This window comes from Lepisosteus oculatus, chromosome 10 (genome assembly GCF_040954835.1).
Source record: "Lepisosteus oculatus isolate fLepOcu1 chromosome 10, fLepOcu1.hap2, whole genome shotgun sequence".
NCBI classification, from domain to species: domain Eukaryota; kingdom Metazoa; phylum Chordata; class Actinopteri; order Semionotiformes; family Lepisosteidae; genus Lepisosteus; species Lepisosteus oculatus.
In genome coordinates this window covers 42,762,371-42,786,454 of record NC_090705.1, presented here as the reverse complement: position 1 = coordinate 42,786,454, position 24,084 = coordinate 42,762,371, and the positions used below count along the sequence as shown (strand labels likewise).

At 44.3% G+C, this 24,084-nt stretch overlaps 1 protein-coding gene across 3 annotated transcripts; it reads left to right on the top strand.

The window, feature by feature from the left end:
- The first annotated feature begins 2,203 nt into the window (after window positions 1–2,203).
- Window positions 2,204–23,510, top strand: topaz1 (testis and ovary specific TOPAZ 1). Of its 3 annotated transcripts, none has more exons than XM_069195255.1 (20): window positions 2,204–3,117; window positions 5,562–7,710; window positions 8,131–8,201; window positions 8,525–8,622; window positions 10,299–10,339; window positions 11,464–11,528; window positions 11,880–11,959; window positions 12,077–12,202; window positions 13,232–13,295; window positions 13,655–13,806; window positions 14,296–14,388; window positions 14,576–14,691; window positions 15,206–15,272; window positions 18,743–18,914; window positions 19,125–19,225; window positions 19,723–19,888; window positions 20,632–20,796; window positions 21,514–21,723; window positions 22,592–22,775; window positions 23,186–23,510. In XM_069195255.1, the coding sequence occupies exons 1-20, from the start codon at window positions 2,859–2,861 to the stop codon at window positions 23,412–23,414; spliced, it is 4,608 nt and encodes a 1,535-aa protein (XP_069051356.1). In that variant the 5' UTR covers window positions 2,204–2,858; the 3' UTR covers window positions 23,415–23,510. The 3 variants fall into 3 exon arrangements, with proteins under 3 accessions (XP_069051356.1, XP_069051355.1, XP_069051354.1); XM_069195254.1 differs by having other exon boundaries at window positions 2,204–3,624; window positions 23,201–23,510; XM_069195253.1 differs by having other exon boundaries at window positions 2,204–3,624.
- Window positions 23,511–24,084: the final 574 nt, after the last annotated feature.

The following is a 24,084-nucleotide window of genomic DNA, read 5'->3' as shown; positions in this document are numbered from 1 at the left end:
GGCTGTGGTCCTCTGGCACAGCAGTAGTGCTCTCAGCGCTGTGGCGGATAAAAAATACTGGCCTTGCTCACTCTTCGCTGCTTCGTTTCTTTTTTCAGATTCATTGGAAATGTTCTGTCTCTCTGGAGCTCGGCTGTAAAAAACAACATGCACAATTACTGCAGGATCTATTGGTAACCAGGGCGAGCCTCCATCTACAGACACACTATTCCCTGCTATTTCAGAGGACTGGCCTGTCTCTGTGCTCTCTATCAGACGACAACATGCCACGCCTGGAAACTAGAGACCAGGAGTGATGCTCCAGAGCAGGGGCCTGCAGCTACGTTCCAGCAGGTTGTAAATCATCATTAAAAAGCCACTTTCTAAAGTTCTGAAACATTTTCACTGTGATCAGTTAAGCAGGAAGTGTGCTAAATGAAGTAATTTAGAAATCATTTGGGACCACAATCTATGTATTCTTGGGTCCACAGTGGTTAACACTGCTGCTTCACGGTGCTGGGGCCCAGGGTTGAATTCCTGGGGTGCTGTCTGTGTGGAGTTTGTATGTTCTGTTTGGTTCAGTGTCCTCCAGGTGCTCCGGTTTCCTCCTGCAGTCCAGCAGCATGCTGGTAGGTTAAAAGGAAACAGAGAAGTGACTTAAAAACGGAATTTCTCCTGCTGAAATGGGACCGATACTGTATTGTGTGATTCCCAATCACTGCCTGCAGTGATTCCCAATCCCGATGGGATTGACAAAGCCACCGGAATTGTCATCCCAAAGCGTCATCATCCTGAGCTAGGCAGCTCCTTCACGGAGGAAAACCTGGAGGACGTTTCGGGTTTCAGCAAGCTGATATCTCCCAGTCCGCTTTTTAGGTCTGGGATTGGGCTAGCTATAAAAACAACAAGACGAAAGGGCTTAAAATGATAACACGGTCACTATCACTGCCTGACATAACCCGTGAGATAAAGACGTGTAAAATATTAAAGGCAGTTTCAGAGGTATCTTTAAACACTCCAGAGGGAGTTCATGGCGCCTCCTATCCCGACCTTACTTTTTTTCAATAGGACGGATTAGGTTGCTGCAGACTGAGCCTTTCCTCTTATCTACATTCCTACGGCAGCCTCCCTCGACAGCGATTTTTAAAGTGAAAATCCAGCAGGTTCTCCACTCTTGAAAAATGAATATGAAATTTCTGAACTTACAACTGCAAGATTAGAATTAATGGGTGGCTCCTTATTAAAAAAAAAACAGTATGATTAAAGTCCCCATTTACTTGAAAATTCATTAAAATGGAAACTTCATATTTATGTCTAGAATCATATGAGTTTAAGATTTTTTTAATAAAAGAATTGAGCTGATATATATTAAGCATCACAAGAAATCTATTAGTCTTTAAGCTTGTATTTTTTAGATACATAAAGTATATGGATTTTGGAAACTGATACTATCTTTGTCATCATTTAGATTAATATTATCATTCGTGGCTGACTTCGACATCCGAATAAACTCTAGCCCAGCTCAGTACTGAGAGTGTTAAATGGGCACAGGATATGTGGTGAATGTCAGGATTGGTCAAAATCAAGGAGCAAATCCACAGAAATTAACCAACATACAGCATTTATCAGGACAGTGCCCCTGAGCCACAGGTGTGTTGGAGGCTGGGCTATATCTGCTATCTGGGTGATCACAGCCAGTAAACGATCATCTGGAAAGACATCAGTCACACAGGCCAGCATGTCAGGTAATGGCAACATCACTACCCCAGACATGCTGCCAGCCCGTGACGCTCACTGTAGACAAATTGCAGATGAGCCCTCTTGATGACAAAGGTAAATCATGTCTGTTCAGTGATATGTCAGTGCATTGGCACCTTCTTTATAATAACTTCGTAAATTTGTTGCAGATATACTGTTAACGAAACGTTGTTTTTTTTATTCCAGGAAAGTTTCTTCCGATGCTGTGTAATTGTAAAATACAACAACAATACACGTAGTCGCCTTCAGAAGCGAAATACGTTTTGATTTTTTAAATCAAATCAAATCAAATCAAATCAAATCAAATAAATCAAAATCCGGAATCACAGCAAAGAGCCTCCGTCTGACCATATGTCATTTTTCCTAGAATGGAACAGGTATGTTTCCTTTCCCCGTCTTTTCCGTGCACATCATTGCAACACACACACCCAGGCCGGGCCCCCAAAGTGCAAAACGTGGCCTCGCCCTCGCACATGCCCCGCCTTGCGGTTTAACAGGGTTGGTGGCCTGCAGGGGGCGGGTGGTCCAAAGAGAAGGGAAAGGTCGGAGCACTTAAGCGAACTTCAATGTCAAGTTTCAGAAATTACAAATCCCCTATATTCAGGAATTAAATGAAATAGTAGCCGGTCGGGGGCGTGCCTGGAAAAAAAAACAGCTTTGCATTTGCAGAGAGTTAGGTGCCTTATCTGCCGCGTTGTTTTTTTTTCAGTGTTGCGTTGTGGGCCGTGCTATGGTACTGGGCGGCCCCCGGTGCGAGAGGCCGGGACGCAGTTTAATCTTTCGGAAGGTCTGAGGCTTGTTTCAATGGTTGCGTGACGAGATTCACGCCGGCTTGTTCTTGTGTGTAAGTCGGGGGCTGCGATGGGGAAACTCCGAGCCCGGCTGTGCACCTCACATTGAAATATCCCTGATAGCAAGCTGAGGCTCAGGGGGGTCAGGTTGATTTCCTTTCCTGGAATGGTTTGCCTGGCTCTCCTCTTGGGGAGAGTGCATGCAAAAAACACCCGGGCGAGGTTGAGTTCAGTTGCATGCAGGTGGCTGTTCAGTCCCGTTGTGGCGGGATACCAGAAAGCGGTTTTCTACCGTAGGTTGCGTGTGCGTCCGTGCAGAAAGCCGCAGAAATGCCGCACCCCGTCTGCGGCCGAGTGAAAATCAACAGGACACCGCCCAGCAAAGCCGGCGATGGCTGCCCGAGCCGGAGGAGGTGGCTGGCGGGCGGTGCTGGACCGCCCGCAGCCCCGAGTGGCTCCAGGGCTGTGGCCGGAGGGTGTGATGCCGCAGGCCCTAGCGCCCTCGCCGCTGAACCCGCCTTCACGGCGGGGAAGCAGCAGCAGCAGAAAGAGGAGCTGACAGACGTGACGGCCGAGGAGTGCGGCACAGGTACTGGGCTGTCAGGGAGTAACGCTGCTGGCTTACGGGACGGTCAGTCGAGGTTGGGCCGGGTTCTGAGGAGAGAGGGAGCTGGTAAAAACGGGGGGTCCGGATGGGAAAGCCGCGCCGAGCCCGACGCGTCGGCGCCGCCGAGTGGGGAGAGGGGAGGAGTTGCTGCCGTGCCCGGGAACGGCCGGTCTGACGCCGGCCAGCGCGACGAAGCCGCCGAGGATGAAGCGCCGATCGAGAGGGCCGGGGAGCCACGGTCGCCGAGCAGCGAGGGTGGGATCAGGAAAAGGAAAAAAAGACCGGCCAGGCTGACGGGTGGACGGAAGCGGCCTCGCCGAGCGCAGAGCGGCGCGGCCGCGATTCCGAGTCCGACGCCCCGGGCGCTCTCAGCGCCGGATTCGCGGGCCGGGTCCGCCGGGCCCTCGGGAGACCAGGGGAGCACAGGGGCGCCTAGGAAGGCGAATAAGGGAGTCTCCCACGGAGAAGCGTGTGGGCAGGTTGTGCCAGGTGAGGAACTGTGGCAGAAAGACCACGCAGACGGCGCGGAGCCTTCAAAACGTTGGTGGCAGGCCCGGAGCGGTGGCCCCTGTGCAAACACAGCTTTCCCAGTGGGTCTCAGGAGCAGATGTTTCTCAAGCCATCACTTTAAAACACCCACCTAAAGTCTGGCTTTAACTCGTAACCGAGGCAGTCATTAGTGGGGTGTCTGAAACATCAGTGTGTGACAGAGTTGAGCAGTCTGAGAAAAACATGCTGAGACTCGGGTCATAGGAGTCCCACCTCTCCAAATGACACCTAAGTAGCCCGGACGTTGTGATATTGGGAATTGGTTTGTCCAGTCTGTCCTACGCGTCATGGCTTAAAAAAACCCCAACTAAACCATTCAGGATCGCGTATGTTAAGATGAGGTATAGTCAAGGGAAGGGTGAAGATTCCTGATGGTGATTTTTAAAAATCAGCTCAACAGCCCTGTTATTGCAGTAGCTCACTCATTGGGCGCTGCAGGGTGTTAGAGTAATTCTCTTTGTGCTGCATACATTCGCTTCCTCTTGACTGGACTGTAGTTCTGGTGTGAAGATCAGGAGTGACGTGTCCTTACCAGCTTGAGGTAGGAGGACTCCAGTCTGGGATGAGGAGAAAGGAGCTGGTTGTGGGTGTTCAGTGTCCTACCTGTCCAGTACTCTCCCTGGACCACTCAGGAACTGCTGTTTATCGATGAGCTGGAAGTATAGTAGTCGTAATAATAAGAATTACTAATAATAGTAATAATCATGATAATAATGAATAATCCTTGTGCTTATATAGGGGTTTCCTGGAAACTAGACGTGAAGTGCTCTACAAGTAATGGGGACTCCCCTCCACCAATGTGCAGCCCCACCTGGGTGTTGTGCAGAGAACTGTAACACTCCTGATTGTAGCATGTAAATAAGTTTTACAGTGTAGCGCAAGCCACTGTGTGCATTTCATGTTACCCATCAAGTGTTTATTATTTTTACTACTTGACTATGAACAGTTAAATGTGTCCAAAGTCAGCACTGAACAAGACTTATGCATAGCTCACTCATGAAGTGCCTGCGATGTGGTTGGAATGATTTTTTGCTCTTTGTCGTATTATGGCCTTTAAGTGGAAACTGTTATTTGTTCTGATTTGACAGTATATTTAGTGCTGCGCTAAAAATGTCTGAATGAGAAATATGCTTCTTTCAGGGTTAAAGTAACAGCTGTAGAATATCACTCATATAAACTATTGCATCTATGTGATAATACTTTATCAGATTCCTGAGTCATGTTACACTGTAGTCACAGTACATGCTCATTCATTCATAGCTGAAGTGAAAAGGGCTAGCCTCAATATTTGCTGTAATTCACATTTATATTTTAATATTTTTTTATACAAATAGACTTTTATGGCTAAACATGATGAAATAATAGCGTTGACATTTACAAATGGTTCTGAGATATGTAATAGATCATGTGAATTGCAATTTAGCTAGTTTCTTGTTCATAGGAAGAAATCGTTGGAAGACAGCCTTCAGGAAAAGAGCACACTGAAGCAGATTGGTTTCATGTCCTTTTAAGCTTTTAGTGTCATGGTTAAAGAATAACATGGACATTTCTGCGAAGTTTTGAGTGATGAAATCTTAAGGTTTTTTCTTTATACTAGCGCTTGTAGTGTATGCTGTTTCACCTCGCAGTATGATTAAAAAACAATCAGTGCCTCCACAATAATGTTGAAAATATCTGCAAAACGTAAATATTGGCACTGTACGTCATGCAAAATGTTCATTAAAATTTGTTTCAATTTTGTCTATAGTAGAGACATGGTGTGCACGTTATTGAGAGAGTTAATGTGAGAGAGTACAAGGAGATCTGTTTTATCTCTTCTTTATAGTCATTATGAGATTTTGACTTTTCAACTGTCAACTTTTTTTTTCTGCTTCCAGAAAAGGATGGAAGTTCTCCGTTGTCCTCTGGTTTCCAAAGTCAGCTGCCGAAACAAGCTGTGAGTGTTTCCTCTGAAAGGACACACAAAAGAAGAGCGATCAAGCCTCTGTGCTGTCAGGAGTGTACTAAAATAAAGTACAAGAATCCAAAAGTTAGTACACCAGTTAAAGGTCCCTCAGTGAAGATCAATACAGAATCTGAAACTTCCAAGTCCAGGATGAAGCCCAAGCCATGCACAGCCCTTTCAGAAGCCATCGGAAAACCGCCCAGGATCAGTGACTTTGGGATAAATAAGTATCCCATTCTTGAACTATGTGATATAGCTAAAGTGCTTGAGATTCCTGTTGGTATTGCTGCTTATCGGTATGTTTTGCCCACGGAACTGAAAAGAAAAAATATAAAATGTTTCAAAAAAGAACGCAGGAAACCGATCTGGTTGAAACGTGGTGACAAGCGCTGCGCAGAGGTCTACTCCCAGACCAACTGCACCGTCCCAAAGAAGACAACACAGGAGTTACCAGATGTGGTAAGTGGGCTCCTTCAAAAAGCCTGTGTCAGATCCTGTGAGAAACGGAGCCAAGGCAGCAAGGCTGGGTGTGGCGTACATGAGGAGCCCAGCGTTAAGAGAAGCAAGGTGTCCAGTGGAAAAGCTGAAGATCCAGCTAAGTCCTTAAATACAAGACAGAAAAAACAACCTGAACAGTGTACTGGTGCCGCAGAGCCTGGAGCATCTGCGTCTGTATTGACAAACGGTGAGGTGAAGCTGCTTTCGGGTGCTGAAAGCCCTTACCTTTGTTTGGGAGAAGTCACGTTAGGAAACCTGTCTGGTGGTTTGCAGAGCTGCCCGGCAGAAAATGAACTCAAAAGTAGTGGCTACGCAGAAAGGTGGGACTCTGAGAAATCGGAGGCTGCTGGGGACGTTCTCCCAGCAGGAGATTATTCCGATGACCCTCCTGAGGAAGAGCTCAGAGATGCTCGCAAAAGCCGGGATCCGTCGAGCTGTCAACGAGCTGTGCCCTATCTGGCGTGGTGGCAGCTCTCGTGCGCGCGGACGTATGTTGCCTGGCCCGGGCTGAAAGCTCAGCCATGGGCAGCACCAGCGCCTGGGTTTTCTGAATTCAGCAGGTCTTTAGATCAGACGCCTTGTTGCCTTGACGCCTCAGTCGATTCTAATGTAGCAGGCGGTGCTGCAGTGCAGATGACAGGCGCCGAATGTGAAGCAGGCCTACGTCTGAGCGCAGAATGTCCGTCCCTACAACAGGAAGACGACACTCTGAAAGGGCGCCTGGGCTCTTGCAGTTCATTGGGTTTCAACACGCCACCCCAGGCATCCCAGGAGAGCACTGTGCATGATTCAAGCTCTCTGTTGATGACACCAGAAGGGCAACAGGGCGCTGGCACCGAGTGCAGCGTGGCTCCCAGCAACCCGAGCACGAGCACACCAGACAGAGAACAAACTGTCCGGGAATGTAGTCATGGTGAAAAGGAAGTATTGCCAGGCAGCGACGACTCTAAAAAGCAAGAATTGCATCAGTTCAGTATTCCCTTTCAAAGGAACTGTGTTTCTACACCGCTGGAGGAATGCGAGCCATCCACACGCGTAGGGAGACACCCTCTTAATGGCGGGTCTGAAGCTCTCCAGCAGTGGACAATGAGGAGACCAGCTGTGGATCCCTGTACCTTGACTTCTGAGCCTCTGCCCAGTGCAGACCAGAAAATTAAAGGGCCGAGGACATGCTTAGCCTTCAAAACAAACCATTCAGCATCTGTTCCTGATGTAAGTAGATCTTCTTCTGAAGATGAAGATGGTTTCGAGGATTTTGCCACTTTGTATTCTGGAGAGATCATGTGTGAAATACAGGATGCTTGTCCAGTTGGCCCCCACTCTTCAGTAACCAGTAACCCCTCGAGCACGAGTGATGGAGAGCCATCTGAGCACATGGACGTGGTCAGAGCGTACGAGCAGGATGCCATCGTTCTGGATGTGATCCAGGATGATCCAGATTTGTTCGGAAGCCTAGGAGAGGTGATTGAGGCTGTAGAGAGGCCAAGATGTGAAAAGAAAAGCTTGGGGATTCATAAACTCAGGCCTACAAAAGCACCCCAGACAGGGTCTGATTACAAGATTTCAGCAGGTAACAGACTGAGGTATGTGTTTCTGTAAAAGAAAAAAGCCGGTTCAGTTTCTTCATTCGGAGATCTCATCATGTTGTAGGAACAGGAGTTTGAAAGTCCATCTTCTCTATAAAATGTGTTTGTCATCATGGCCTCTAAATTATTTTCTAAATGAAAGTAGCCACATCTGCTAGATGCACATCTGTGCAAGCTCTAAACATTTCACATTTTATAAGAGTTAAGTGAGTTTAGAAAATAAAGTATTTTCAGAAGCATTTTTGATTATTTAATTGAAAAGGCTGGGGTGGCTCATTTCAGTATTGAATTGTGGTTTTAATCATACTATTATACGATGCTATTAATAACCACATTCAAGTACCACTGCAGTGTAACACGTGAAGAGCTCTGGCTCAGTACTGGTGTGTTGGTTCTTAAGAGTGTTCTGTGTTACAGTGTTGGGTTTCACACTGGACTGAAGAGCCCAAGGAAGAAGATGCAGGGAAACTCGGCGCCCACTCTGAAAGGTATGGCGCTCACAATAAAAATTATTTTTAGAATGTTTTTAAACTGTTTTTTTTATGTTGTCCTAAATTGTTCTGGGTGATGTAAACTGTAATTTTTTTAAACCATTTCAATAAAATCACAGTTTTTAATTATTTTAAAGCTGATTAACACAGTGATTTCTTAATGTAGATTTAAATCTTATGTATGGATTATGCCCGTGATTTGCTCATTTTTGGACATGGATTAGGCTGCAGTGTTTGAAATTTATCAAAAGTTAAAGTATCTATGGAACAAATCATTGATGTTGCCACCCCTCCTCCAAACTCCTACTTGTACATTACAGGTGTTGCTACTAACATTTCATCCTGTAATGGTGGGGATCCTTCTGAACCAGCTACTGGCTTGTCAGCAGATGCAGACTGCTCGACTTTGAAAGAGGCGGTGAGTCAGCTGGTACAGTATCAGAAATGTTGTAAAGCATTTTTTCTGTCTTACAATAGTTTAAACACACATGCGGTTTTGGGGGAAATGTGGCCTTCATAAATGACATGAGAACTTTATTAATAAAGAGTTATGACGCTACATGTCCACTCAACCACACAAAGCCAAGAGCTTTTATTTTTTCATCTTTAAAATACGAAGAATGGTGCGCAAGGTTAAGATACTGAGTAAAAGCAAACACTGATTTCTGTAGATGAGCATGACTGTCTGCTTTGGAGTGATCAGTAAATCTTGTAAAGGAGGCATGTTTGCACCCACACAGTCTTGTGATTGAAACAAATACAAGGAAAAACTGCTCATTTGCCAAAGACAACAGTGGACTCACCAGCATCCAGATTATTGGAGAATCAAAGTTTTGTATGAATGTATGTAAGTGGTCCCTTCTGTCTCAAAGACCTGTAGAGTCTGTTGGGTACAGTATCTTTTTGATGTTGTCAGCTGTTTACTACACACTGTGCATCACATATTGTCTGTTGTTTTTGCTCATTAAAATACAAATTCTGCTTGAATGCAATGTGCACGTCTGTGTTGTAATTTATTTCAAGCTGCTGTGCAGTACCGTATTGCTGTAGTGAACAATTTTCTATGTGGGTGCTGGGTGTTATTTCCTTAAAACTTCCCTGGGATTGGCTCCAGTCAGTGCAGTTAAATATTGCTCAGCACTTTGTGCCATGCAAAAGTATTTTTGACCCATCCTATGGTGTCCCATTTTATGAAGCTATGAAACGATGCGTCTAGTTTTTTTTCAACTTAATATTCAGAATCATGTCGGTGTGCTCAAACAGATGACAAGGGTCTTTTGAGTTCTTTATACCCGCCTCCTGATGTGTGCCTCTGTGTACAGCTTTATCCCCGACTCTGTACTTTGTGGAGGAGCTGTAACTGAGACTAATGTCTACTTCAGGGTGCGCTCCTTCAAGAGTTAAAGCAACACTGTGAAAACTGTGAGGGTCTGAATACTTTTGCAAAGCACTGTGTCCTTGGACTGCTGGGGACAGTTTTGCTGTGATTAAGGCCATTTGTTTAATAAAAACCAGCAAAGGAGATGGATAATTAACAATACAGTCTCAAACTAGTTCCTGGGGGACCTAGTTTCTTCTGTTTGTTTGTTTTTCCCCCAGCAGGGGAATTTACTTAATTTACTTAATTTCTTAGTTACACACAAGATTTTTTTAATGCCACTTACAAATGATTCACACCGTGCACATTCCTGAAAGTACATTTTCCTGTGAAAGGAAGTCAGGTCCTGGGAGGACGCATGACCGCTGTGTAGTTAAGTCCCTGAGAGTTAGATCCAGGCCCTCCAGGAAGGTCCCCTCTCGGCCTGGTCAAAGGGAAGATGCCAAACACTGTCTGAACCCAGGAACTGGTACCTGTGCGCAGTGGCTCACAGTTTGGATCTGTACCTTGTTTTGTGTGTGTAAACACAATTTAAGGTGGAGTTTCGTGCGCCCTTTCTTAAGAGCGGTCACGGTTGCCTCTATTTTATTATCAGATTTGAGAATGTGCACGGCAGACAGTTATGGAGAGAAATGTTCACAAGGCTGCAGCTGTGTGATGTGCTAATGGGGGCTGCGGCCCACAGTGCAAGTGAAGGCTGCTTCTCTTTCTTACAGGTTGCCGGAGCTGAGGGACAGTGTGACGATCTCGAGACAAAGTAAGACTGCAGGGCCTGTTTTTACCTGACCTTTCTTTTTCTGAACCACTGAATCAAAGTTTTTGGAAACATTTGCACAGAAAAGGCGGAGTTCTCTCTTGATGAAACTTATGATAATGCTTCTGGTTAATGACGTAACGTGATGATGTAAAGTAAGCAAATAAAATGCACTTTTAACATTTTTATTAGAATGGAGATACACAGTATATGGCTGTTGATGAGATTTTAACCCTCTGTTTAAAAGATATTTAAATAGAGGGTTTTTCCAGTTTATCTTTTTTAAGGATTTCTCTTACTTTTTATTTTAATATACAGTAGAACACATGCAACACCTGTGCCGTGCAGAATGAAATAGAACTGAATAGCAGCTCTTTAAGAATTTAAACATTTAAGGCTCTGTAAAGTGATTTGATTGGAGACCATGCCGACAAACAACTTTTATGTAGAAGATGGACTTTCAAACTGCTCTTCCTGCAATGTGTGAGGTCAGTGTTAAAAGAGCTCCTAAGCAATGCGCAGTTTACATTTTACAGCTAAACTACTCCTTATCCGCCTGTGCTCTTAGGTTATCTTTTCAAAAATTAAGAAACTTTGCCCAAAGGCCAAAAAACATTACAAGGTCCCCATGTTGTCCTGTATTACTGTGGTGCAGCAGTTTATCTCCCCAGTAGCAGTTCCCCCAGGGATGTGGTTTAAGAGGAGCAATTCCTGGGCAGGTCAGGATCCCTGGGGTGACAGTGAGCGTGCTCTCTTGGGGCCATTTCAGATCTCAGACCAAGGCGTGAAGACCGTTCAGGAAAAAGAGCGGGCCATGTTAAGATGTAAAGTCTTGTATAGCACCGGGATTTCGAGCTGTTATTGCTGGGATTGCTTCTTAACAGCAAAGCGAGTATAGCCCACACTTGGTCAGTGGAGAGTTAGTTGAAATATGCTGTTTTGTAAGAATACGGTATCTGGGACGCTCACATGTTGTCTTAAGTGACATAGGGTGCTTTCATGTCATTTTAACGCCTAGTTTGAAATGGAGGGGGAGAATCTACTGCCTTTATTTGCTCCTTCTAATGAAGAGTCGTGTATTTTCGTTATTGGTGAAATAAGACGCTTGCGATTGCTCTGTTTTACAGTGCCAGCAGGCTCCTGGGGACAGTGGAGGCAGGATCTGGACAGGAGCTTGTCCCAGCTGCTCCCGGTGGGTCCCAGCCTTCGCCACGGTTTCTGGAAGTGTCCCGCAGTCGTGTCGGAATTGAACCTGAGCTGGTTGATTACTCATCGTCCAGCCCTCCAAGTGCTTTCTGTTGTAGGAAATGATGATACCCAGCACCGCGAGGTCTGCATGGGTGCAAGCTTTGCCTTAACTTCCATCTCTGATTTTAAAAAGCGTGAAGGGAAGTTGCGCCATAAAAAATGTATTTGTCTTTTGTTTCAATGCAATACTGCTCCTGTGATGTGGATGTGATGAAGGTGAGGTCTGTGCGCTGGAGCTAGAGGAAAGCTCTTTATTCTGAGAAAGACGAGACCGTGGTGTTGTTTTCCTGTGAAGGCTCCGAGGCCGGAAGTAAGGAGAGGGAGGAGGCACCCGACGGCGAGAAGCAGCAGCAAGGCCCAGCGATGCCCAGCGCAGTACGTTGACTCTCGTCAGTGAGCTTGAGATCACAGACGCAGAACGGATGTCGTGCGTGAAGAACGGTTTTGAAATGATTTCGGCCTGCTGAGTAGTGGTGTGTGGCTTCTCTCCAGGGCAGTGGAGCCACGGAGGACGGCTTCAACAGGTCGAAATACTGCAAGTTCTTCTTCAGCGCCACCATGAGCTGTTACCGGAAGCCCTGTCGGTTCCTGCACGTGCCGCTGCAGGGAGACGAGAAGGTGAGCCGGGAGCCCCACAGCGGCATCCTCCGGGGAAAAGAAGGATCGGAAACTTGGCTGCACGGGGGGCAGGGTGGTCAGCATTTCTGAAGAGAATGGATGAGCAGATCGATTTTTTTTTTTGCTCTGCCATTGTAATGAGTTGGATGGTACAGGAAGGAAATCCCCTAAACTGGCTTTTAAAAATGGAAAGAACTATGCTCTTCTGAACTATTTTCACTGCAGTTTAGCCGGAACCCTGAATTCTGGATTATTTGAGCATGAATATGAGGTTTTTATGAAATATTTTTGTGTGAAAGTGCTCCCCCTGCTGGTCACAGTATGTCACAAGGTGGCGTTTTTATCCTCCTGTATTCTATATCTGACGAGGCAAATAGTTTTCTGAATTATTGATGAAAGGCAAAAGGTTTGTCTTATCTGAAACAGTTCTCTAGGGTGTGTTCTAGTTACATGTTGCTTGGTAGAAGTAGATGTTAAAATCTCATCCTTGTTGAATATTAACTGTCACTGGAGATTTTTACACATTCCAAACTGAGTTTTTATTTTTCCTGGATACTTAAACGTTCATATCGGTTACTGATGTTTTTGTTTTTCTGTGTAAAATTCTTTTAGAAATACTTTAGATATAAGTACAAGTTTAAAGTGGCCTTTTTTTTTTTAAACAAGGAATGCCGAAATGATGAAACATTGCTTTTCGATTGTTGCCACTGGGATTTGGGAAGTAATTTGACGTGATTCTTCCTATTTTTGGGAGTCAGTGTGAGGAGTAAATGTTTGATTAACTGCATAAAACGTGTCAAGTTAATTTCCTGTTCGGGCTTTTTGTCCACACCAGAAGGATCACTGGGGTGGTTTAAAGATGAAGGCCTAAAACCATTAACACAGAGGTTACGCAAGAAAAGGGTGTTCGGACCATTTAGCTTTGAATTATGACTACGTTTATTTTATAGTAGAAATTATTTTGTGATGGCATAGTGCAGAGTTTTCTTTCACTAAGACAGTTATTGGGTGATTGTTTTTGTTTTTCAGTTTTGCATGGAAGCTGTTGAGATGTTCTTGAACACTTGTAATCCAGATTATTTACAACGTGCAGGTGGGGGTAACGCCTGCATGCTAATTTAATGTTTTTTTTCCTGTGTCTTGGATTATCCTTAAAGCCAATGTAGTACTCGTGTTACATTACAGATCTGTTCCAGGGTGAATTAAGGAGCAATTATGTAGAAACTGCGGAGACAGGACTGTTTTCCTCCTTGCATAGGGATTGATTTCCTTTGTCTTTATTGATCGTGTTAGTGAGGAGTTTGCATGTATAGATGGATAGTTTACTTGACCAGTTATTTTTTAGACTCATTTTTGCTGTCATAAGCAAATCATGTATAATAGTTGAAGTGTGTGTCATCGCATCACATCATCACATTGTAATCCTAAAGACTGATTGTGTTTTTTCCTCAGTTGTTGTTTTTACAAGGTACTATCAGAATTCTTACCCTGGAGTTTATTTTAAATCCGATGTCTTGCAAGTCCTGCTGTCAACACTGTTGAGGAAAGGTCTCTTTGGAGGTTTATTTGCTGTGATACAAGTTACCACAACGTTTGGAATCTTGGTAAGAAATTTACACTGAAAAGTAGATTTTTTTCCCCTGTATTATCAGCATTTTTTATGTATTAAACACTCAGATTTGTACTCTAGGTTGTGTTGAGTAATGGCAAGAAATTCCATTATGTTGGTATGCAGAAGTACAAGGTATTGCAATTAAAACTGACTTTTTAAAGAAATATGTCAGATTAAATAAAGCTTATTAAGAGCTTGCATGGTCTTGGTTCCAGGAAAATATTAAAAAATGCATTAATAATTAAGTTGTGTCAAACATTCATAGCTTTTTCAGCAACTTGTTAACCCTTTTTGCAGTCATCAGTATCTACCAATGAGGCACTTGAGAATTGGGCAAATTACAAATTAGTTAATTGCAATCCAGTGTTTTGTAGATGTTATTAACTTGACTTGATCCTTGATCCATGTCATGGATGTGTCTTGCCTGTAACACAAGAGATGTTCATTTAACCAACCTGATACCATGTTTCTGCCCCGGCAGCCATCCACCAGCCTCCTCCTTCAGGTGTATAAAAAAGTGAAAAGGTTCGGCCACCAGGAGGCAGTACCATTTCTTTTAGAAGTGACTTCTAAGGTATGTCTTTGGGAAGTGCTTAACTCCTTTCTGGGAGTGAATTAGGAGCCCTTATCCCTAACAAGTGATGGTTCTCTAGAGTTCTGATCTCCATCCTCAGTTCACTGAGTTGTTGTTGAAGGGCTATGTTTGGGCAGTTGCTGTGCAGTCAGTGGTGTTTTTATTTTGTGTCCCTCTGTCCCTGAAGTGCGTCGAGGCAGGTTTAGAACTCTCTGAGGACAACCTCTCCTTCATGCAGCGCCAGCTCGAGCTCCTTCAGGCGCCCAGGCAGCACATAGATGTTATTGTGTCCATGAAATCCAGGTGGGTGTGTGACATCGGCGACGAGGGTGGAGCTGCAGGCCGTCCCGGTGGCAGGGGGTCGACCCTGCTCTCCTGCAGCTCCTGTGTCCAGGGTTCGATTGCAGCTTGGGTACTCCAGGTCTTCACCAGGAGCTCCGTTTCCCTCCCGCCTCTCAAAGACACGGAGCTGGAGACCGATTCCCTTTCTGGGGGGATTTCTTACTCGGGAGTGTTGCATATATTATGGCCAGTCCTGACACTAGAGATTTATAACTAAATCGGTGTGGTGGTCCCAATGGCTTCTTCTCATGTGTGTTTTGGTGAACAAGCCTAGGAATCTGTATTCTTTTTAAAATGACTTGACATCACTTACTCTGAGTCAGTTTCGATTGATTTTTAACATTGTAGTCAGAACTTGTAACAGAGCTTATAACAGTTTCTTTGCTGTTCAGATATCATTCATGATGCTGTTTAGTTGTCTAAGGTGCTTAATCTGCCGGTACTTTTTGCGAAGTTGTGATCGTGTATTTTGCAGGGCGCTGAAGGAAGAAGAGGAAGAAGGAGAGCAGTTTGACATCGATGAGGCTATCGCTGAATTAGAGGTAAGCTTCTAAGGTACAGTGGACACTGAAGGACAGATCTTCACACTGTTCAATGTCTGTACAAGCTGCCCCAAAATTGTGATTTCTGCGTTACTGGAGGACTTTTTTTTTTGTTCTGACTGCATTTAATTTTAGTTTTCTTACCAAAGTTTTAAAACAGATGTACATAGTGTGCATCACAGAGAGCATGTGTTTCCAGATTGTTGAAAATGCTGCTTTGTTTCACTGCGCTTGTTTATTTGTGGTAATGGAGATGATGAAATTGATTTAATTGTATGTAGATTGTATTTTCCAAGCATTGAAGATGTCATATTACTCATATTACTGACGATGTAAAATATGATATAATTTGTTCGCCACTAACTAAAACGGCTAGCTCACCAACATCTTCCAATTGCAGTGCATCAGTTCTCAAACCAATAGTGTTCAAACTAACTGGTTAATATCGGTCTAATTCTTTAACGCTGAAAGAGTGTTGAAGTTGTACACCAGCACTGTACACAGCTGTACTGCAATTAAACAGAAATGTTTCTTTGTGATCTTCCAGATAGTTCAGATTTTTTAGGCTGAATCCAACTTAGATGTACAAATGAATCACTTTCGTAATTATTAACAACTATAATAATCCTAAAACCATTATGTAAGGGTGTTACTCTGGTGTCTTGACTAAATGTAACTATGCAATCCCAAAATCTGTCCACACTTCTCTGTGTTGTCTGCTGTGCAGTGGAGCTGCTGTTCAAACTGGCTGACAGGCCTTGTTCAGGTGGGTACTGTGCTAAACATAGACCCCTGCTATGTTTAAACTGCTTCCTTGTCCTTTTTGCCTTTTGGATAAATTTACTACACAAATGCAAGGAGTTAATATTTTAGTAACATTTTGTCTGAAATTGGCCAAATTTCAAGTCAACAGGTGCGGCTTTTCCTGTGACGCCTGTAGTTTGGAGTTTGCCAAAACATTATCTTACTCTTGTCAACCTTCTGAGCTTAAGCAACAGCCCCATTCCCATGTGTTAGATCCTCTAGGATGATGCCTTGTATGTTTGAGTTGATTGACCGAGCCATCTTTGAGCAGGAGCGCAGGAGGACAAATGTGGTTGAAGCAGCTTTTGAGGTGCAGGTCAGAGGCAGCTTGAGCTGTACATACAGTCTAGCAGGTTTTCATTAAATTGTTATTGTAGCTGGCAACACAAAATGGTGTCTTTGAGTGTTAATGGTGTACAAGCTAGGAAGACGCCAGATTTGGAGTTAACTGGTCGAGCAGTATTAAACAGCAGGGGTTAATGTCACAGACTGTACTGGCAATGGTGGGAGAGGCGGCAGCAGCAGCACTATCGGCTTGATTTATACAGGAACCGGTTTTCAAATATATCCTCCCTGCTGGTGCTGGAATTGTACCTCTAAGGTTTTGAGTTAATTGGTCGTCATTTTCAAGCAGCGGAAGATGGTCTGTGTTGCTCAGAACGGTTTATTGCGCTTTAGAGGCGTAAAAATTAATGCACCAACTTTTCATGTGTGAAAATCTCAGAACTTCAGCTGTTAGTAGTCTGCCAAGTTTCAGTTTAATCGGTGTGGCAGTTCCTTAGAAGACTTTGAAAAAGTTTTCCAGGCCAGGCGGCCCACTTGGTTGGCACGAGACCCACATTTCTGTCTTATCTTTCCTGGTGCACCTGTCTATAATATAACATTCCCAGGCTGCCTGAGATTTGAACATAAGCCGTTTAAAAGTACCCCAAAAAAAGTTAACAATGGAAATGTGATTCTAGCCACTGCCTGGACATTTTGTGTATCATTATTTTCAGCAGTGTAAAATGATCTACGGGAGCCCGACTTCATAGCAGCTTATAAATACTGAGAAAATAAGGCCCAAGTGAGTTTCAAGCTGAGCCTTTTGGTCGATCGTGGATGAGCAGTACCCAATATCGGCATTTTCTGTCCATTGCTACTCAAACATGAAAAAGCAGCTCTAATAACACCAGAAGCACTTGCTGGTCTATACTGGAGTGTCTCTGCAGTCGCAAAAGAAGCACTGAGATCTTATGAAACAAATATAAATAGGAAAACCAAGTAAATATTCATCATTTAATCATTAACTGCCCTGAAGAGCTGCGTCATAACTATAAATCACTTGGCAACTGGGCTGAAATGATTCATGCAGCTTATTGAAAAGTACAGGTAGTGGACAAACATCTGGAAGCGCCTATTAGCCACGTTCTAAACCAGAAACCAAGGTGCGAAAGTTTGGAGAGGACTGGTCAATTCCCAGTGGAGCTGATGGAGGCCCAGAGCACAGAGGTGGGGAATTGAGCGGGCTCTTGCCACAGCTCACAGCTCCCTCCTCCCACTGCATGTGGCCTCCTGGTCTGGGGTTTCGGTGACCGTCCTCACGGTTCCCACGCGTGCCCTGGGACTTGTGTCTCGCTGTGGTGACTGAGGGCCGTGCCTGGAGGATTTCAGTGGCTTCAGCTCAGCCTTCCAGTGTGGGGGCTTTCGTTTCAATCAGATTGATTCCAGAGCAGCAGTAACTTTGACAGCTTTGCCAGACTCATAACTCACTGTTCTCAATCAAGTGTTTTTAGTGCGTAATGCAGTTTTATTATAACATCACTTGAGTTAAATTCTACGCTTTAAATGGTATACACTAACACTTTGTCTGCCTTTTTTTATTGCTTCCCTACTGTATCTAGAAGACGTAAATGATGCGTCAACATAAATGCCTAAGTTTGTTTTTGTAAGTATACTTTTCATGCTCAGTGTTTCCCTTTTTGCATCTTAAGTTTGTTTTCGGTACGTGCATATAGCACTCTGCACTTGTCTGCGTTTTGAGGTCATCTGCCATGCATTTACTGTCTTAGATTGTACGGAACCTACATCTGTTTGAATTTCCGTTTTTTATGCTAATCCTTCTGTCTGGGTGTGGTCTGCGAACTTGGCAAGTTTTCTCATGAGTTGGAACTGATTTGCTCTCATTGCGTTTCGCCCATCTTGCATCCGGTTTGGTTTTGTGCATGTGAGCAAATCAAGCTTTTGGAATAAGTAATGAAACCAGCTTGTATTAAAACATCAGATACAAGTGCACTACATATAAAGAAAAAATATTCAACTTCTCTGAGTGTGAAACTGTGTCTCCGTGGGTCTGAAGTCTTCTGTTGCGCAGGTTTCCACTATGCTAAAAATGTAGCGAAGAAAATGGTGATGCGTTCGGTGAAATGCACAAAGGGGACTGGAAAAGAATGTCAAAAAAACTAAAAAAGGCCGAGTTGAAACGGCAGCTGAGACGAGCCAGCCTGCTCTAGCGAAGGCACCCGTTAGAGAGCTGAGGAGTCGCAAGAGAAAGCTGCCTGGCTAATGCCCAGCCTCTGTGTTTCTTCAGCGCTGCCCGGAGGGTGTGTCACACTCGGTCAGCGACGGGCACCCAGGCCGCAGGGGATGGACTTGAATTTTGGTCTTTGATTTCTCTTTGTCTTCAGCGATGTAAAGAGCAGGAAGACTGGGCTACGCTGGGAAGTGTCTTCAACAGCGTGTGCGGCACCAGCGGGAGTCTCGCCAATCTCAACAGATTCTGTGCTTCTGTTGCTTCTGCACTTTTGAAAGACCTTGAGAGAACTCCACTGGTTCCTTTCTGTAAATTTGTCGAGACAGGTGTGTTGGTTTTCTTTATTTATGTAAAAATGTTTCTCCTCTGTATATACTGTATAATCTACTTTGAGTAGCAGTTACTTCGTTTTTAAAGTTTTTGTTACCGTGTTTGTTGTTTTATTTACCAGTTATGTCACGCTTGTTCTTTATAGCGACAGGAGTTTTTACGTAAAGGGAATAATTTATCAATTGTTTTCAAAATGGTCTTTCCAGTTTGTCAAGAAGGCCGAATAAATGAGCTGGGCAGAACTTTGCTTGGAAGAATTGGAATTTCTGTGATGTTTGGGTACCACAAAACACAGCAGTGGACAAAGGTAGGCTAAGCAGTGTGGTAAGAGCACTGCCACAGAAAGGGCCTCTTGGTGTCCATCAGGTGCCGCCAGGCAAGTGGATTGAAGGATTGACTTCATGTAGGCCTTTGTTTGATTAGGCAAGTAGAGATTAGGCACTAGAAGGTGTAACTACAGTAGTTTTTCTGCTCAGTTGGGCATGTGAACAGTTTTCATACTTGAGCACTTTTTTTATTCATATTCTCCTGCTGGTGAACAGTAAAGATGACAGTCTTTTAGGGGGAGTTTTAAAAACTTTATTGGATCACACACAGTACATATTGACTTATCCATGTTTATGTTTCTTGTTTATAATGAACTCGGTGTCTCTAAGAAAATGTCTTTGGCGAACATTTGTCTTTCATGATTTGGCGTGAGAGATTGGTACCGATTTATTTTCTTTCCCGCCGAGAAGTTTTCTTTTCCTGGAGATGAAGGAACTGTTGTAATAGGACAGGTAACAGTAATGCTCTGTTCAACAGGGTCGGAAATTGTTGGAAGCCTTAAACGGAATGAAGATCAACTTTTTTACGCTCAAAGGACTCCTGGGGCATGAGCGCCACGTGTCCCTGTGCCAGGTTGTGAACGTTGCAGCAGATATCTACCTCAACACTGGGAGTGTGGAAGGCGCCATAAACGTATTGAAAGGTGGTGCTTCTGCTGATGCATTCATGTTTTAACCGTGACTAATTCTGGCAGCCATGCTACCTCCTTCTAGGCCAATTTTGTCAAATCTCGGATGCTAAACAGCCAGCCGGGCCGTGTTAGTACCAGGGCGGCCGCCAGCCTGCTCCAGGAAGTGTGAGCCTGTAGAGACCCTGCTCTGTGGACAGCAGGGTCTTTAAAGCTGCTTCTTTCACCATTGCATGAGAGGCGAACCGTGTGTGTTCTGGTGTCACTGTATTCTCGTTGTGTGGAAGTGGATGCTGAAACAACAAAACAAGAACATGTTCAAGCCAAATGATTTTTTTTTATTCCTTCAGTTTAGAAGCCCAGATGAATCCGCTTGACTCCCGGTAGCAGGTTTGATTTTTTTTTTTTTACCAGCACAAGAGGGTAAAATAAACTGCTGGCTTTCTTAGTAAATGCATCCATTTAGTGCTGGCTGCTGCCGATTTCAGTGTAATGAAGTTGGCATCACCTGTCGCTCTGAAGGACGTCCACTTTAGGAAACTGGCCGATCGATTGTGCGTTAGACCTGTTAACTGATTCCATGCGCTCCAGGGGGTTTGATGGGGCAGGGTGTGTTGGCCCTATTTGTACTCTTCTGACCAAGTGTACAAAACAGATTTGGTCGTTTTGGAATCGGTGGGCTCCGCAAGTCCACGGCCTCAGGTACTTTTCCTAACGCAGAGTGAATGAAAATGTCGGTTCTGTTTTCTCTCCCCCAGCGTCCGAGTGGGTCAGCAGCTCCGCGCTGTGGCCGTGCAGCCCCGGGGACGCCGGGAGCCGCAGCAGTCTGCTGTGCCGGCTGGCGGACGAGGCGGCGGGGAAGGGCCTGCTCGGAGACGCCCTGGACGCCCTGACGAAGCTCCCCGGGCTCCAGGACTTCCCAGGTACGGAATGGAGCCACAGCGGTGAGTCCTGCCTGTCAGGGTTGGGCCCCCTGACCTGGAGGGCGCAGGTCACGGCCGCCTGCTGGGGGCGCTGTCTTTGACTCGGCCGTGACTGAGCGAGGCCGTCTCCACCGGGGGCTGGCTGTCTTCCACCTGCTCGGGGACGGGGAATGCAGATGCTGTGTGTGTTCTGGCTGCCGGCTTTCCAGTGTTCCCAGTGTCAGTTTGGGACAGTGTGCGTTGGGTAGAAATACGGTTTCTTGTATGTTTGATAAAACCGTCTGTCGGTGAAAATCTGATTTTTTTTTTTATCTGAAGGTGCTCGAAATGGACTTTTCATAGCTTAAAATGTCATCTCTCCCTCGATAGATGTCTATCCTTGTGAATGCGTACAAGGTCGTGTGTTGAAGAGATGTGGCTGGTGACAGACTGTCGGTATCAGATGTGCACAGTGCCTTATTGATGAAGTTCTGACCATGAAGGGAGAATCTCAGGGGTCCCGTGTCTTTTACAGTTGGACATCCTCCTGCATCTCATGTAGTGCCACAGAAGTGGAGAGTCTTTCATAAACATTTAATCATAGTTGCCAGTTTTAGGCGGCACAGTTTCCAGCCTCTTTCGGTGCCATTGGCTTATCCTTGAAAGCCAAGGTATACATTGAAGGAGGGCAGGGCCATGACTTACTGTCCTCTGTTCATGAAAGTCTTTTTTTTTCAGTTTCAGATGCACCATCTGTTTCCCAGTGTGTTCCAGTTTTCAACAGACTCTTAAAGTGTTGCATTGAGCAGCACAATTTGACAGTGTCGTCCAACGCTGTGGACTTCATGGTGTGCAAGAAGATACCTGTGAACTTTGGCCTGCTCAGGAACTTAATTGACAGATTGGGAAGACAGTCTTTGTGGGTGAAGGCAAGATCCCTATACAAATGTAAGTGCTCACTTTTTCTTCCTCTACCTTTTTTTAGGAAGTTGAATTCACATGTTTATGCCATTTTGAACCAGTATGAGGTTTACTCAGCAAGCACTGTAAACTATAAACTTAAGACTGCTGGATATTTTCCATTGTGCAACCCAAAAATGGACATTCCTGGTTCTGGGAAGTTAGTGTGGTTATAAGTTTTCTAGGTCCCTTCAAAGCACCTGATTTGAACTGTGTTGGTAATTATTCAGCCACTGAATGAGCTCTCCTTTGAGAGCTGACTTGGATTAAAAACCTTCAGACACCCTAGCCCTCTACGACCAGAGCCCATCCCTGGTTTACCAGAATTGTTCTACAAGCAGAATCCAGTTATGTACTGAAGAATTGGTATTGTTGTTTTCTTCTGGATCTTAATGCAGTGCATCTTGCTTAACATTTTGGATGTGGTTCAGAAAACCATGAGGTATTGTAAAAACAATATATAATAAAGTGAAGTGATTATTCTTATAGGAAATAAAGTTGTAGGCAGATGCTTGCACAGGAGCAAGTAAGATTTAACAAACAAGTTTACAAATATAGTAAAGCACTTGATTTTAGGAAAATAGCTTTTAAAGGCGTAGACATTTTACAGAGTTGTTCACACATTCCGTGGAGCACTGTCAAAAACATGAATACAGTAAAATACACAGAACTGTAATTGAAAACTGGATGTATGTATCTGTTAAGCCAGATCGGTGCATGGTGAAAATGCATCGCAGATGGTTATAAAAAAAGGTTGTTAAATGATTAAAGACAGTGTATAGATCACAATAAGGACATCGGGCACGGTGAGCAGCACAGCCTTCCTCGTTCCTAGCCTGCTCTTCTGTGTCCTCAGGTGCGCTGCATCTGGGCTGCTACCCCCCTGTCAAAGAAAACACGTACTGCAGGCTTCTCTCCGTTCCCTGCTCCCTAACCGAGATCGAGATGACACTGGCCTTTGAAATGTTCATGGTTTCAAATGCAAACAGCATTCAGAATCCAAGTACTTGTACACACGCTCTACAGATTGTACTGAAAAGGTATGTTTTGTAGCTTTCTGAATTAAAAGCACATTTATACAGACCATTTACAAACTTCTGTAAATTGAATGTATTCAAATCTGAGAGAGGATACGTTCATGTTGCTTAGTAGGTTACTTTTTTTTTTCTTGGAGCGATCCAGAATGCTCCCAATAAAGATATTTGAACTATTTTTAATGTTTGTAAGGTTTATTTAGATGAAGAAGTCACACTTGCTTAGGCTTTAGTGAACACTGTACTCAAAAGTGCAGTTCTGTCAGTTTGTGAACCAGTTAGGGATCATTTCTATTGGGTGCACAGCCTTTGCTGATGAATATTTCTATATAAGTACTTAAATTCATTTCGCTGCACATTGACAGAAATGCTAAACATGACTTCGCTAAACGTGTCCGCTTTTAATTGAAGTGCAGTCGTTTTCTCCCCAGGAAAGAGGAAGATGGGTCGATCAGTGAATGTGACTACCATGCAGCTGTGAGCAGACTCGTGTCGGCTGCCCAGATCACCAGGCCGAAGCTGGTGATTAAATATGCCACCGTCAACGTCTGCGGAGAGCAGGTGTTCACGCTGGACCCTCTGTCGGCTCTGAAGTGGCTGAGCCAGAACATGGAGTGGGCTGGGAAGGCCTGGCTGGTTTCCTGACGTCTTCAAGGAGCCCGTCAAAGAAGAGCTGCAACGTTGTACATTAATCATTAATGTATGGTGCACAATAAAGATGAAGATAGGTTTTTCAGATCATACTCAAAACATTTGCTTTATTTTAAGTTGAGTTTTATCACGGCGTTCAAGCTTGTGCATCTTCACAGCACCTTGTTTCCAGCATTTCAAGAGATTCTCTTCCCTCTCTTGCTTGTCAGTTTTACAGTTAGGTCCTTTTCCAAATGGGTCGACGTGATGTCTGTGAATTGGTGAATTGGATACCTGGAATGAGGTACCTTCTCCAGCTTACTGTATAGGTTTTTATGTTACAAAAGTATCTGGAGAAGAATATCGTTTTTGTTTTGCATTGTGGTCATTTAGGAAGTAACCTCCTCAGGTATATTAAGTTAAAACAAACGCTTGCACTGAATATAGCAACTGTAACGAAGAATAGCTGAACCCAGGTTTGCTTTTATTAAGCAGATTTTCCTTGTGAATCATTGAATCTGCTGGAGGTTATTGAATAAAAGGCATCTTTTACATCATTCATGGCATTTTGTGCCCAGAATGTACTTCTTATTGCCAGTGTTCTGTATTTGTTACCAAAATTATGTATACGTGTACTGATGAGCCTTCCAAGATTTACACCTGTACAATTCCACTGGTAGATGGG